General features: G+C 42.0%; 1 protein-coding gene across 4 annotated transcripts in view; it reads left to right on the top strand.

Annotated features, from left to right (window-relative positions):
- Positions 1–6,874, top strand: part of XPO4 (exportin 4) — a 124,876-nt gene extending 118,002 nt beyond the window's left edge. For all 4 annotated transcript variants that reach the window (XM_053311016.1, XM_053311018.1, XM_053311017.1 and 1 more), the window contains 2 exons: positions 1,190–1,282; positions 3,428–6,874. In XM_053311016.1, coding sequence (XP_053166991.1) covers positions 1,190–1,282; positions 3,428–3,625 — 291 coding nt within the window. In that variant the 3' untranslated portion in view covers positions 3,626–6,874. The remainder of the gene's footprint in view (positions 1–1,189; positions 1,283–3,427) is intronic.
- The last annotated feature ends 7,834 nt before the right edge of the window (positions 6,875–14,708 follow it).

The raw sequence follows: 14,708 nt of genomic DNA, 5'->3' as shown, positions 1-14,708 counted from the left end.
TAGAAATACTTTAAATAACTGACTAGGTGGTCTTAGGCAACCCAGGTATCTCTCTGCCTTATACACACACTCTCTCTCTCACTCTCACTCTCTCTCTCTTAAAAATAAAACAGGGATAATAGTGCAGGCTGCCATGATACTTACTGAGATTATAAGTGAAGCATTGTAAGTGGTTGATATGCCCTGCTTAATTTCTTCAAATTTTGTTAGTTCTACAGCCAAATAAGAAATTCACTTATATAAAGAGCCAGGATTACATACAAGTAATGTGTTACTCAAACCCAGTGGAAAGTACTTAATAGATAGTTCCTAGAGTCTAATTTCAACTTCCCTGTGTTTTCTAATTTCAACTCTCTCTGTGTTATGCATGGCTTAAAGCTTCATTACTAGTGGTGATCTTATTATTATGTGGTGAGAGCTGGCCAAGAGTGAGCTATGAATTGGGGAAATCCCCATTCTGCATATTGCTTCTGTCATGAATTCAGGAGGTGGCTGGTTCGAGCAGTTTGTTTGGTGAGAGAGGTGGCGGGGCAGTGAGAGGCACCTTTCAAAGTAGATGCAAAGGTCCTTCCTGGGACCTGGAAGTTGCCTGGAGCAGCGGCGCTCCTCCCAGCAGCCCACGCAGCACGGCTCGGGGATTCACTCGCCTCTGCACATGCGTCGGTTCGTGGGCCCACAGTCCCGTCCTTGGAAAACAGTCCGCGCACCCCCCAGGCTATTTCCTCTCCGCTTTAGTCCCCCGTCAGCAATATTGAAATAATATATACACTTTGTAGCTGGAATAGGCAACCTTGTTCTCCAGGTGTTGCTGGAACTACGGCAACTGGAGAGCCAAGGTTGCCTACCCTGCCTTGTAGGGTTCTTGTAAAGAGAACAAGATAATATATGTAAAGTGCTTTGCTCAAGTGCTATACAAATGCTGAGTATGGCTATCAAGTATTATGTGTCTATTTACATTCCGCTTTTCTGTCAAACCTTTTAAAGAAGTGTATTTTTAATAACATCTTACAACCTAAGACATTCTATGGTAGAAAGAGGAAAATAAGCATATTCTGCTGCTAACTGTGGTCTCATATAGTTCTGAACTCTATTGTGTTTAACATACAAGTCTTTTGTTTCAGCTTGTAGCATACAGAAAACTGTGGCTATCTGTTTTCCGGGTTATAAAGTGAAATGTTTATAATTTCAGATGGTTTTTGATATGCTAGTATTGCAAAAGCACAATACAGAGATGACAGCGGCAGCTGGTGAAGCATTTTACACATTAGTATGTTTGCATCAGGTATGATATTTTTATTATTAAAGTTAGTAATTACAAATAAGGCAGATGTAGTCGTTCACAAAAGTATCTTACATCAGATTCAGAAATAAAACTCTTCTCTCTGAAGGAATAATTCCAGTTACAACTGGGATCCAAAGATACCTCCACTTGCAAGGGACAAGGCTTGTTTACCAGTTCTCCCTTCTGGTAGCTATTCCTTATGTCTCATTGAATGTCACTCGGGGGAAGTGAGCGGGCAGGGGTGGACTATATGTAGGCTGAAAAGCCTCCATGTGTGTATGGAAGACGGTAAAATCTTCTTAGCCATGAACTCACTAGATGAATGCAGCTCCCCGTCTCAGCCTCCAAATCCCTTCCCCTATCACAAATCCGTAATTAAGGATAACATTAGCTTACCTTAAGCGGCTCCTGTAGTGATCAGACTCCACTCCTCCTAAAGAGTTAACAGAGAGTGAACCCTTGTCTTGACTGACATGCTGATGAACTCCAGGGCAGCCAATCAGTACACGAGGTGGGTGGGACCTAGAGAGTGGTTGCTGGGAATTCTGGGAACAAGAAGGGCAGTCTTTGTTGTAGAGAAGCACATGCGGAAAGGCTTAGTGAGGGGCAATGGAGTTTGCTCCCTCATGGTCGAAGCCAGCATGGAGGTTTCTCTCATGGCATAACTCGGTAGATCCTTAAAAGAAAGGATTGCAGAAGCTTGATTCTCCTCAGGAATTGGGTAAGTTCAAGGAAAAGGGGAATTCAGCATAAGGAACAGTTTGTTAGTCAGATTACACATTAGAAACTTATATTTCTTTGTGTGTGTTTTGCATATTCCTGATGCTGTTTTATTATAGTTTACCTGCAACGTAATTGAAATAAGAAACACTAGCCTACACCAATCCTAACTAGGACATTGCAGAAGAGAATTTAAACATTTAAACATGCCTAAGATAACCTATTTTTGTAATCTACTAAGTATTCTTAACTGTATCTAAGAAAGCTCGAAAGCCTCCGATGGAAGCAGTCTGCAGTAATTAAATAAAACTTTTTTTAAACTCTCTTCTTTTTACAAACCTCTCCAAGTTGGTTTTTAACTCAGGAAAAGTGGGGGCCAAAGGGATTTTTTCTCTGGTGCAAACACATCCTCACATATTCAGTAGCTCTCATCCCATGTAAGTTTACACATGGAAGATTGTTGTTTTTTCACCTCCCCCAATATCCAGTTACAGAGGAATCTTGTATTACAGCACCTAATCCACTTGTCTGGTTCTCTGCAAGTTTTAGGATACTAGGTGGCAGCATTTTGAACCTAATAATAATAATATAGAACTAGCTGGGCCAGGCACAGAGCATCTGCACCTCTGCAGGCCCGCTTCTTCCCCCCTATGCCTGCTTCTCTCCCCCCCCCCACCTGCCCATGGTTTCTGGCTGGTTGGCGGGCCTGCTGGAAAGCCAGCCCGCCACCTCCTCCCGCCCGCCCACCAATTCCCAGTGGCCGGGCCAGCCCCCTGCCACCTGCTCCCAGCAGTCGGCCTACTACTCCCAGCGGCCATCCCCCCCCCCAGTTTCTGGCTGGTGCACCAGCCGGAAAACTGGCCCACCACCTCCACTCACCCTTCAGCCAATTCCCGGAGGCTAGGCTGGCCCACCGCCACCTGCTCCTCCCAGCCAGTTGGCCGCCCACTGGTGGGAGAAGTGCACTTCTTCCCCACCCGCCTCCGGTTTCTAGCTGGTGGGCCAGCCAGAAAACTGGCCCGCCACCTCCTCCTACCCACCAGCCAGCCAATTCCTAGTGGCTGGGCCAGCCCGCTACCGCCTGCTCCCATCAGCCAGGCAGCCCGCCACTGGCAACCAGCATCCCTATTTTCTCCCTGTCGTTATTCGACAGCTGCTCGCGAACTCTCACGAGAGCTGCCACACATGGGATTGGCGACGGGTACGCCTAGGAGAAATAAGTATATAGATAGTTTTAGGGGAAGCCTAGCCAGGCAGCTCAGCAGGGATGATTCAGCCTTTCTTTCCCTCATGTGAGCTTGCTCTGAGACAAAGGCTTTAATCCTCTACAGCGCCCATAAAAATTACTGAGGAAAATATGTGAAGCACTTCAAAATCTGAAATATGCTGTATAAGTGCTAAGCTTTGCTCTGCTTTCTTCTTCAGACGGAATATTCCGAATTAGTTGAAACATTATTATCAAGTCAACAAGATCCAATAATTTACCAGCGGTTAGCAGATGCCTTCAACAAGCTTACTGCAAGCAGCACTCCGCCTACGCTGGACCGTAAGCAGAAGATGGCCTTCCTCAAAAGTTTAGAAGACTTTATGTCAAATGTCGGTGGACTCCTTTGTGTAAAATAAACGCCAGAACTGTATGCCTAACTTAGACCCTTTCTGCAAAATGCACTGAGAAATGCTGAACTCTGACTTAATGCCTGTTTCTGAGTTTTTTCACAGCCATCTAAGATTTTAGAGAGCCTGGAAGTTTGGATATAGTGAAGTGGAATAGGAGATGTCAACTTTAAAATCAGCTTCCGCTAATGTGTGTTAGCCACAGTCTGTCATACCTTTTTATGTTGTACAGAATAAACAGAAAAACTGCTATCTTAAAAAAAAGAATTCCACAAGTGCATACAGATACAGGCACAGTAAAAACAAGAACCAGTGCCTTGTCCCAAATGGCCTCAAATAGTGACGATTCAAACTCCTAAAAGATGTTTGTTTGCTATAAACCCTTCTAGTGTGTGATATAGACACATACAGAACTGTAAAACAATTCTAAGCTTTATTTTTCCTCTCTAAAAACTGTGTGTAATCCAGAGAAGAAGACGAAAACCACCAAATGATATTTTTAAACTTGGATTTAGTTTTGTTGGGGGGGGGGTCTTTTGTGTTGTGTGTGTGTGTGTGTGTGTGTTTTGTTTTACATCAACCTGGCGTTGCATGTTTGTGTAATACAAGTTTCTACATGATATGCTGCTGCCTAAAGTTCAGAAAGAAGAAAGGTGTATATTTTTGTTTCCCCTGAAATGAACTTTAGGAACTGTAGCCATTTCATTGCCTTAATTTAAAACAAATTTAAAAAGAGCTCATGTACGTTAGTAAAGAAGTCTAAGGCAAGCTTGGGTCTTTGAAACGGATTTCGAATGTTGGCATTAAGGTGCCGTGTACCTGTTTGCAGCCCTCTTGTGTTGAGAGTACTATGTCAGTGCGAGTGTAACGTTCAATTTTTTGCATTCAGTATCTGTTGACTCATGCCCAGGTCATACACAACTACAGTGTATTTCTAGACTGAACTGTTTGCTGAAGCAATAATGATCCAAAAGTTGTAAATTATTGATTTATACAAACTTGCTTTTTTTTAAAAAAAAAGTTGGGGCATTAGATGCAATGGCTAGACTGTATGAGTGTCTCTTCTAGCCAATGGCCATACTTGTTTTTATTTCAAGATTCAGAAACCTGAACCTGTGGTCTCATACCTTGCCACCATTATCAGATCCACAATGTTGACTTCTGCTGCTTTGATCCCACTCGTTCAATGTGTTGGCACTTTAAAGATTTAAGGTTACTTGTACAGCTTCATCCTGCACCCACAAATAGAAGGTTGCTGTGGGAACAAAGTGGCAGGAACTTGAGAATATGCAAGCAAGGAATTCTAATAGTTACAAGCCAAACTAGACCAACACAAATTCATATGCTGCTGATTATACTGAACCATTGTTGATGAAGGAAGGGGACAATTTGTCTCCAAGGCCTTGAGCTTCATGCCCCTGCAAAATTTGTGCTATCGGATATTTTCCCAAGTGGTGATATTTACATTTTACATGGGGATGTATAAAACACTCAACTTGACAGTGCTGTGTATAGCATCATGTTTGCAACCCATGCCATCCTTCAACTGTTCATCTCAAAACTTAATCGCACTATATATATATATCTCTCTATATATAAAAATACGTAGCACTGTGGATTGTTATAAGGGTCCAAAACATAACTTCTTTAATTCCTTTTTGGTGAGCCATGAACTTGGAAATCAAGGGAAGGATATGCCACTGTTTCTAAAACCAACAACCGCCCGCCGCCCCGCCCCCATTTTTCCTCACCGTTAACCTTTTTCTTAAAATGGCTTGAGCAAGTAGAGTAAGGTTCAATTTCATCACAGCCCAGCCATGCTTTGGCCATCAGGAACATACTTGCATGTTCCCTCCTCCCCTTGCTCAAATCCCCTTCTTGGTCTGTGGTAACAATAGCTTTCTATAATGGTTGAACTGAGTAAAAGATGGTTACCAGTAACCATGGTTTGTCTCCAGACCATAATTGGAAATCACTGTTTTGAGCATGGAGCACATTCCTAATAGCTAGACAATAGTTTGGCCATGATGTCTGAATTGAGCCTAAATCTCTCCCTTCACAGTTGATATTGTTTCATCCATTTCTAAGATAAAGAATGAGGAAATTTCTTGGGTTCTCAATTTATTTAAAAATTCCTGTGGCTTCAGCAAAGCCACTTTTGCTTTAATTATGAGAAATCTCAAAGTTTTTTTCCTTTTTAAATAGCTTTATGGGGCTTTTAAAAACAACATTCGAAATGGAAAATTGTGATTTTTTTTTTTAAGGCAACTGTATAGCCTGTATTTCACCAAGGCCCAACTGCATATCTATAACCGTTTTGGATGTAATTGAATTAATTGTGTTCTTGGTTGTGTATAACAGTTCCTGTTCATAAAATGAGTGTTTAAAATTGGTGCCACATAAATCTCTAATTCCTGGAAATTTGAGAGATACAATAAGTTATCTAGAAGAATGAAAAAATGAGCGAGTTTTAAAAAATCTTGCAAAATGTAAAATACCTAAGAGGCAATAGATCAGGGCTGCACAACTTCAGCCCTCCAGTTGTGTTTGAACTACCATTTCCATCATCCCCAGCCAAAGTGGCCAGTAGTCAGGGATAATGGTAGTTCAACATTGGCAGGAGGGTTGAAGTTGTGCAGCCCTGCAATTGATGAATCTTGCCCAAGAATTCTACTTTCCTGAATGGCCTTGGGAAGAATCCGCCAAATGCTGCTACTGTGCAACTTCCATTGATTTCAGGGGGATATGTGCCAGGCTTCTGTGCGCATCCAAGCAAAATGGGTGGAACTTGCACCCAACAGTGCTTGGCGGATTGATTCTAAAATTAAGAGTTGTCAAGGATCATTTGTAATTTTAAAGTTTGTTCCTCATTTTAAATGTATATTATATTAAAGGGACACTGTCCAGTAATTTTTATCTGAAATTTTGTAACTATTAGTACTATAAGAAAGTTGACTATCTTTCCTGTTTTTGTATTTTTTTAAAGTATGAATAACACTTGATCTCTTCTTTCCCCATCCAACATGTTTCCAGATGTCACATTATGTATCACCACCTTCCGAATGTCATTGAATAGCTCTGGACCCAGTTTTGGTGCATATGCACCTCCACCACACTGGAGAGCTCTTTATTACTTGACTGTGTCCATGTCTTCTTTTTAAAAAAAAAAAGTGAATCTTTAATGGAATACTATGTACTTCTATTAGTGAGGGCACAAAGCAAGTCCATGAAAATCAATAAAAACTATACTTCATTTCAGTTGGCTGTCATTTAAGCCATGCGAGACTTTTGAAAAATCAGTATATTAACAAATCAGCACTGAGTTTTTGCACATGGTGAGAAACTATTGAAAAGACAAACACTTTGCTTTGGGTAATATCTAGAGTGTGTCACCGATGCAATATGAACCAATGCAAGACCCTTTTCCCATCCTCTCCTCCTTACTGAAGTGTCCTAAGCTGCTGAAAAGCTATGGGAATAGGATCCAATACTGGAGACTGCAGGCTGAGGGGAGGTTCCCAGAAACTAAGTGTGAGAAGGTCCTACATCCCTCAGCATTGTGTGTGTGTGGTGCTCGGGAAGCTTCAGTAGGAAGGTGGGGTTGGGGAAGGTATCTTTAATTCGCTCATGTTGCACAAGTGGTTATTTGTATGCTACCCTTTGAGTATTATGTTACATTGGTTTTGTCAGATCTGTTATGCAGATCACAATTGTATAGAACTGTAAAAAAAAATCTCATCAGATACGGTGTTTCAATACAGTAGGCAACTTCCATATGAAGTCTGTTATAAGCACACTGTTCCTGTTCCCTTACCTGCTAATCTTGGTTAAAGGTTAAAATTCAGGCTTTTCAACCCTTGATTAGTTTGGGGGGTGGTTTTCTAATGTATTGAGATTTCATTTTATAAATCACTAGATCTTTCAAGGCATGGAAATGTGGACCAGAGACTTTGATGTCGAGAGCAATCTAGACACACAATCACATTGAAACTGGCCTCAATTTTGCAGTGTGGGTCAATACCATTAGATATAAAGTTTTGAGTGATAAAGGCCTTGTTCAGGAATGAAAAGAATCTGCTACTGCAGATTTTTTTTTAACCTGGGCTTCCATCTGGATTATGCACAGCATTTCACATCTAAAACAAATATCTTGAAAGTTTAGATGGATATTTAATGATGGTTGTTTGACAACCAAATGAACACGGTGGAAACTAATCTCTAACCAAAGGAACTAGCAGCATTAAACATGGTATGCTAATAGCTTACTTCTGCACAATAATGATAAAAATTGGGAGTCGTAGGTATCAAGCTTCCCAAGTCTTGCAACAGAGCAAAAGCAATGATAACCTAGCCTACCCAAAGTAAAATGTTATGTGGACCGCCTATGTGCTATAATGTGCAAAAACCCTCAGCTTAAACAAAATAAAGCCCTCTACAAGGAGGGTATTTCCAGAACTCCAGAAACTTGGCATTTTTCTTTCTTCCTGAATGAGCCTATGGAAAGAGTATATATTTTGTTGAATTGCTCAGCGGTTTTGTTAAAGTCCTTAGTTGAGATCAGTCCCCTTAGTAGTCTCTTTAGATTAGACACACAAATGTGAAAAATATTTTCTTTGAAGGGTAGCATCTTCCATGTCATAGTTTGAAGGCCCTGGGTATTCGTAAGGTTCAGTCTTTTAATATAATTTTAATCCAATCCAAAGTACTGGAAGACTATTGCAGAAAACCATCCAAAACCATCTGAATTCTCAATGTGAACAAAACAGAGTCACAGTGCTAAAGTTGCATAAGACTTTCTGAATCCTGCTGCACGTTAAGAGTAAATGGAGTATTTCAACAGCTAGTTGAGATAAAATCGTGTTCTATGTGGGGCTGCCTTTGTACATAGTCCAAAAATTGCAGTTGGTACAGAATGTAGCAGTCCAGCTGGTCTCTGGGTCATCTCAAAGAGACCATATTTCCTATATTAACTACATGGGCTCCCAATAGGTTTCCGGGCAAAATACAAGGTGCTGATTATAACCTAGAAAACCTTAAACAGATTAGGCCCTGGGTATTTGAAAACATCATCTTAATTATGAGCCCCATCGCCCATTGGGATCATCCGGAGAGGCTCATCTGCAGTTGCCACCAGCTCATCTGGTGGCTACACAGGGACAGGCCTTCTCTGTCTCGGCCCTGAGACACTGGAATGCACTCCCTGCTGTGATAAGAGCCTCACCATCTCTGACAACTTTTACGAAGTCTCTAAATACCCATTTTGTTCACCCAAGCTTTTTAGCCTGTTCTAAGGTTTTCATTTCTGTTTTAATTTGTTTTATGTTGTAAACCACCCAGAGACTTAACTTTTTGGGGTGGTGTACAAATATAAATAAATACTGGTAAGGTGACATTTGGAAGCTGTAAACTGTGTATTAAAACTGTATAATCAGAATACGGGCTTAGAACTACTGGAGGTAAAATGCTCCTTATTAAATTTTGTTTTTGTTTTGCAGTGGTTGAAGGGTGCTAAAATCCATTTGCTCTCAGTCCTGAAATTTTCCCCCAGTGTGTTTCTATTAAAGATAAATACTTATTATTATTATTATTATTTTATTTTACATTTTATATCCCACTCTTCCTCTCAGGAGCCCAGAGCAGTGTACTACATACTTAGGTTTTATCCTCACAACAACCCTGTGAAGTAGATTAGGCTAAGAGAGAAGTGACTGGCCCAGAGTCACCCAGCAAGTATCATGGCTGAATGAGGATTTGAACTCGGGTCTCCCCAGTCCTAGTCTGGCACTCTAACCACTATACCATGCTGGCTCTTAATAGCAGCCTCTGAACCAAAATTTCCAAGTATACTGCCCTCTGTATTTGCATACCACGCAGATAGACTTGGCCTACCTGCATATGGTAATATTGCTACATGGGCAATGTTGGATGGGGTGGGTGCACAAAATGCACTCAGAACTGCAAAATCCAGTTACCTTTCTACCTCCTCAGTTGTGATTTTGATTTTCTGCCTCATGCAAAGTCAAGTTTAAGAGCCAAAAGACATTTTTATCTTAAAAGAGCTGACATTTATTTTCAAAATTATTAGAAATGAAATTATTGCTCTTCCATTCAGCTCTGTTTGCATCTGGTATAGTGATACTGGTATGTCTCAGAAATGCTCAATTGATTGCAGAGTTTAATACTATGAGTTAGAAATCCTTGAGTTTACCAAGGAGCTTCCTTTTCTCCTCTGCTAATTCTGATGTTCCAAAGTACTTCTAACAGTACACATAATTACCCTGCAACTTGCAGAGGTGAGAAATCCATGCCTTTATTGTAAATACCCTCTTTTGATGATTTAAGGATGCTGGCTGTCGGTTTTCTTTTGGTCCGTTATCCGGAATCTGGTAAATCTTAAATAAGGTTTAAAAGTGCAGTTTATCCAAGAACCTTTTATAGGTATTTGATTTATCTTAACAAATGAGGTCTGGAATAAACTTGAATTATTTGTTCATGCCTATTTAAGGCATTCGTGCTTATTTTTGTGTACGCTGATACGTACTGGCCTCCAAGTTCTATTCGCCTCAGGGTCTTAGTTTGCTCTCTGCTAAGAAATCTGAAATATTCAGGTGAAATGGCATAGGCAACAAAATCTAAAATTTAAAACAAGACAATAAAGTAATGCAGAGGAAAGGGGTAAGTGTTTGACAGGTTTAATTATAACTAGATAATTAAAAATCAGAGCTTTTAATTGATGTCTGTTTAGAAAGTAATACAGTGACATTATAAACTGTCTTTGAGACCTGCCCATGAATGTAACACCATTATCTTCAATATGTGGAATTCACTTAAGTTTTGGAGTCACTGGCTGACATCCTAACGAAGCGTGCATTCTTCAAGGGACTGTGGGGATGTACGAGGGGCCGTCGCTTAACTCCACCATTCCCTCTGTGAACTCCGTTGCATCAGAGCCCTTTGGGAAGGGGCTTCCAATCAGCACACACACTGGGGGAGTTGCGTACAGGCTCCTGGTGTGCGTCCCTGCATTCCCTCAAAGGATGTACAAGGAGGAGAGCTGGTCTTGTGGTAGCAGGCATGAATTGTCCCTACTGCTAAGCAGGGTCCACCCTGGTTTGCATTTGAATGGGAGACTACATGTGCGCACTGTAAGATATTCCCCTTAGGCGATGGGGCTACTCTGGGAAGAGCTTCTGCATGCTTGCATGTAGAAGATTCCAAGTTCCCTCCCTGGCATCTCCAAGATAGGTCTGAGACAGACTCCTGCCTGCAACCTTGGAGAAGCCACTGCCAGTCTGTAAACAATACTGAGCTAGATGGACCAATGGTCTGACTCTGTATAAGGCAGCTTCCCATGTTCCTATTAGAATGTCAACCACTGTGCATAAATATTGAAGTATCCAAAGTCATATGTTCTCTCACAGGAATGTTTTGAAGTTTAGATTGTGACTCTTGCCCTTGCCCCATTCTAATGCTTGCTTCTACATAAATATTGGAGTGTCTGTTCAACTCTAAAATATGATGTATTGCCGTTTTACCAAAAGGTGGGGTTATATAGCAGCATTGCGTGTCATGTATCTATAATGAAGAAGAGGGGGTATTACTGCAAGCAGTCTACACAGTACAAAGAGTTGGCTTATCTCATTCTTCTGGTAATTTTAATTCTGGTAATCACCACTGCAAAATTAATAAGTGGTGCAGGGGGACTCCAGTGGTCATTAGGTATATATGTCACTTTTCTATTTTTAAGCATTGTGTCTGCTATGCATTCTTCTTGGTGTGCTCCAGTACTTTTGAACAGCATTTTGCTTCCTTGAACTATTACTGCATTTAGCAGAAACGTCTTGGGAAGACCTCCTTTCAGAAGATCAACACTACTGCGGTGAATGCTTACATTCTTCAGCCATCTTAATGAAAGACTGTTCTGCTGAAGTACTCTTGGACTGCCTTCAGACTTTTATGCACTTTTGTGGCTCTTAAAAATGTACTGTCTTGCAAATATTTTGATAAACGCATATGTATTTTTTTGTAAGGACTGACTGCCTCAGGAACTCAAGTTACAATAGATAACCTGTCTCTTTATTTTAACTAAAATATGTTCCTCTACATTCTTTAGGGTTGTCAGATCATGTTCAGAGTTCAGGACTGTAACTCTATTAAATGATTACTAGTTTAACCTGCAAAAGAACAAAGCCCTATCTGTTGGGCGGGGGCGGGAATTAAAGCAATGTTTCTATATCGGGTTCCCTCTATACTTGGCAAACAATATGGAATGAAGGATTCATCGGTTTATGTAGGGTGTCCATTTCTGTTGGTTAATCTATTGCTGTACAAATTGTTTTTGCTATTTAATTGCATTTTGATCCACTTCTAATTTTACTGCTTTTGCTAAATATATCTTTATATTTTTCTTCCTGCTTTTGTGATAGCAGCCTGACTGTTGCCCAAGCTTATGGAAGAGAAAGCTGTTTTCTAACTCTACACACAGTGGCGTAACTATAGGGGGGCAGGGGGGGCACGTGCCCCAGGCGCCACCCCGGCGGGTCACGTGGGGGGTGCCAAAAAGTGGCTTCCCCCCCCGCCGCCCCCCCTGGATTGCCCGCCGAGTGGTGGCGGGCGTGCGGCAGCAATTCGGCGGCGGGTCACCCACCGAGTGGCGGCGGGGGGGTCGCCCGCCGAGTGCGGCAGTGGCTGGTGTGGTGGCTGGCAGCGATGGGATGCCCTCAGCCTGTGTAGCGTCTGAGCGGTGGCGCGGAGTGCAGGCAGCGACACTGAGCTGAGCCTGCCTTCTGGCCTGGCGTCGCTTCTGCGCAGGCACGCCAGGCGCGCCTGCGCAGTTTGGACGCCAACGCCGAGCTGGTGTTGCTTCCCAACTGCGCAGGCGTGCCTGCGCAGAAGCGACGCCGGGCCAGAAGACAGGCTCGGCTCGGCGTCGCTGCCTGCACTCCTTGCCGCCGCTCGGCCGCTACACAGGCTGAGGGCATCCCATCGCTGCCAGCCACCACACCAGCCACCGCCGCACTCGGCGGGCGACCCGCCGCCGCCACTTGGCGGGCGACCCGCTATCGCCGCCGCCCCGCCACCGCCGAATCGCCGGCCCAGGTATGTGGGGGCGGGGGGGCACCATTTCAGGGCCAGAGCTTGCCCTGGCCGCCGTTTCCCCCCGGTACGCCACTGTCAAATTAGAAAATGGAATGTGTGTCTTAGTAGAACTGGGGATTAACTTACTGGGGACACAACTTCTTTGTTCCATGCTTCCTATAGTCAAAATTTTCTTTCTACAAATGATCTCCTAGGGTATCTTATTTAGGTAGTCTTCTGTAGTAATATCCTAAGCTGGGATCCAAAGAACTATTCTAGGTACGCAAGCATTTAGCCATGCCTTTAGGTACGCAAGCATTTGGTGGCTTACCTTGATCTATATATAATTTTTTCTCTTTTGAGTGATAGGGCCTCATACCCTATCATTCTGAAACTTTGCCTCAGTTTCAAAATATGCTAGATAGATAGTAGTGGTGTAGAAGCTGTTGTCAACCACCACAAGTCCAAATCTCCCATGGCCACATGTGGTTCTTTGAATCCAGGTCTGTAGTCTTCTCAGATAATTGTGGAGTTTGTGGAGTTAACCAGTACAATAAATAAGCAAGCTGGATACCTGCATGTCAGGACACCAGCTTTAAAGAACTGGCATGAGGAAAAAGGGAATACTATAATGTAAACTAGCAACATCACATCCAAAATCTTAGGATCATAGGCGCTGTTTCTATAAGATGGTAAAGGTAAAGTGTGCTATCGAGTCGGTGTCGACTCCTGGCAACCACAGAGCCTTGTGGTTGCCTTTGGTAGAATACAGGAGGGGTTTACCTTTGCCTCCTCCCGCACAGTATGAGATGATGTCTTTCAGCATGTTCCTATATCTCTGTTGCCCAATTATAGGTGTTTCCCATAGTCTGGGAAACATACCAGCGGGGATTAGAACCAGCAACCTCTGGCTTGGTAGCCAAGCCATTTCCCTGCTGCGCCATTAGGTGGCTATTGTACTCTTAATTGCTTAGGTAGTGCCTTAAATCAATTGGTTATCTCTCCCCACCCCCCACTCTCTCAAGTCTATATTGATTTGTTTATATAGTGATCATCCTACTTCCCGCTGCTGAGGTAAAGCAAATGTGCTCTTACTTATAATGGGTGAGGCTTATATTGATTGCTGTTCGAACCCAAACTCAAAGTTAAGACTATAACAACAGTCTTAATCTGCATTTATTTTAGAAGTGTAGTTACTGCATAGTTAAATAATTCACAGCCCTGGAACAGAATTAACACTGAATGTTAAAGAATGGCAGCTGGAGTAATTAGAGCATGGGAAGACTGAAGTGTTTGTAGTTTTACCAGAACACTGTACAGTACACAAGAGAACAGGGTTGCCGTGTAGAATGGGAAAGTAGAGGCATTTTGGTGGAGTTCTGCAGTTATAGCTGTGAAGCTGAGAGTCTGCTTGTTTGTCAGTCTTGTATCTATCCCTCCTAGTTCTCTTACATGAAAAAATGTGTGGTGTACAACAGCTGGCTGGTGAATATATATTACTAACAATATATATTACTAATAACTTCTTTTGCTATCCACACGAATGTATATTGCATCAAATGATCAGAACAGTAAAGATGTTCTGAGCGACTTTTTAAGGGCTGCTGTATATAATAAGCAAAGAATAGGAAACAAGGGAGAGGTATGCATCTGAACTTCTTTGGATATCAAAGAAATGTTTAATTTGCTAATCCAGTTTCAAAGTGTGATTTTTGAAGAACCTATAAACATTATTTTTTGAGAGCAGAGTTTACTTTGCCCTTCATAACTCAATTTGAATTATGGAAGTGATGGATATTGTCAACATTCTGAATAGCTGGAAAGTGGATTTCTTCCAGTCATAAAATACAGAGATTATACAAAATATACTTGCTTGATTAAGCCTTCTGAGGTACACTTCATGTCACAATGTACACTTAGAACATATTCCTAGCTATAAAAAAATATTTAAGTATGCTGATGTATGTTAATAGTTTTATCTGAAATACATCGGAGTAGAGCCCCAATCATTCTA

The sequence above is a fragment of the Hemicordylus capensis genome, chromosome 3 (assembly GCF_027244095.1).
Source record: "Hemicordylus capensis ecotype Gifberg chromosome 3, rHemCap1.1.pri, whole genome shotgun sequence".
Taxonomy (NCBI): domain Eukaryota; kingdom Metazoa; phylum Chordata; class Lepidosauria; order Squamata; family Cordylidae; genus Hemicordylus; species Hemicordylus capensis.
This window is presented reverse-complemented; position numbering and strand designations above follow the sequence as displayed.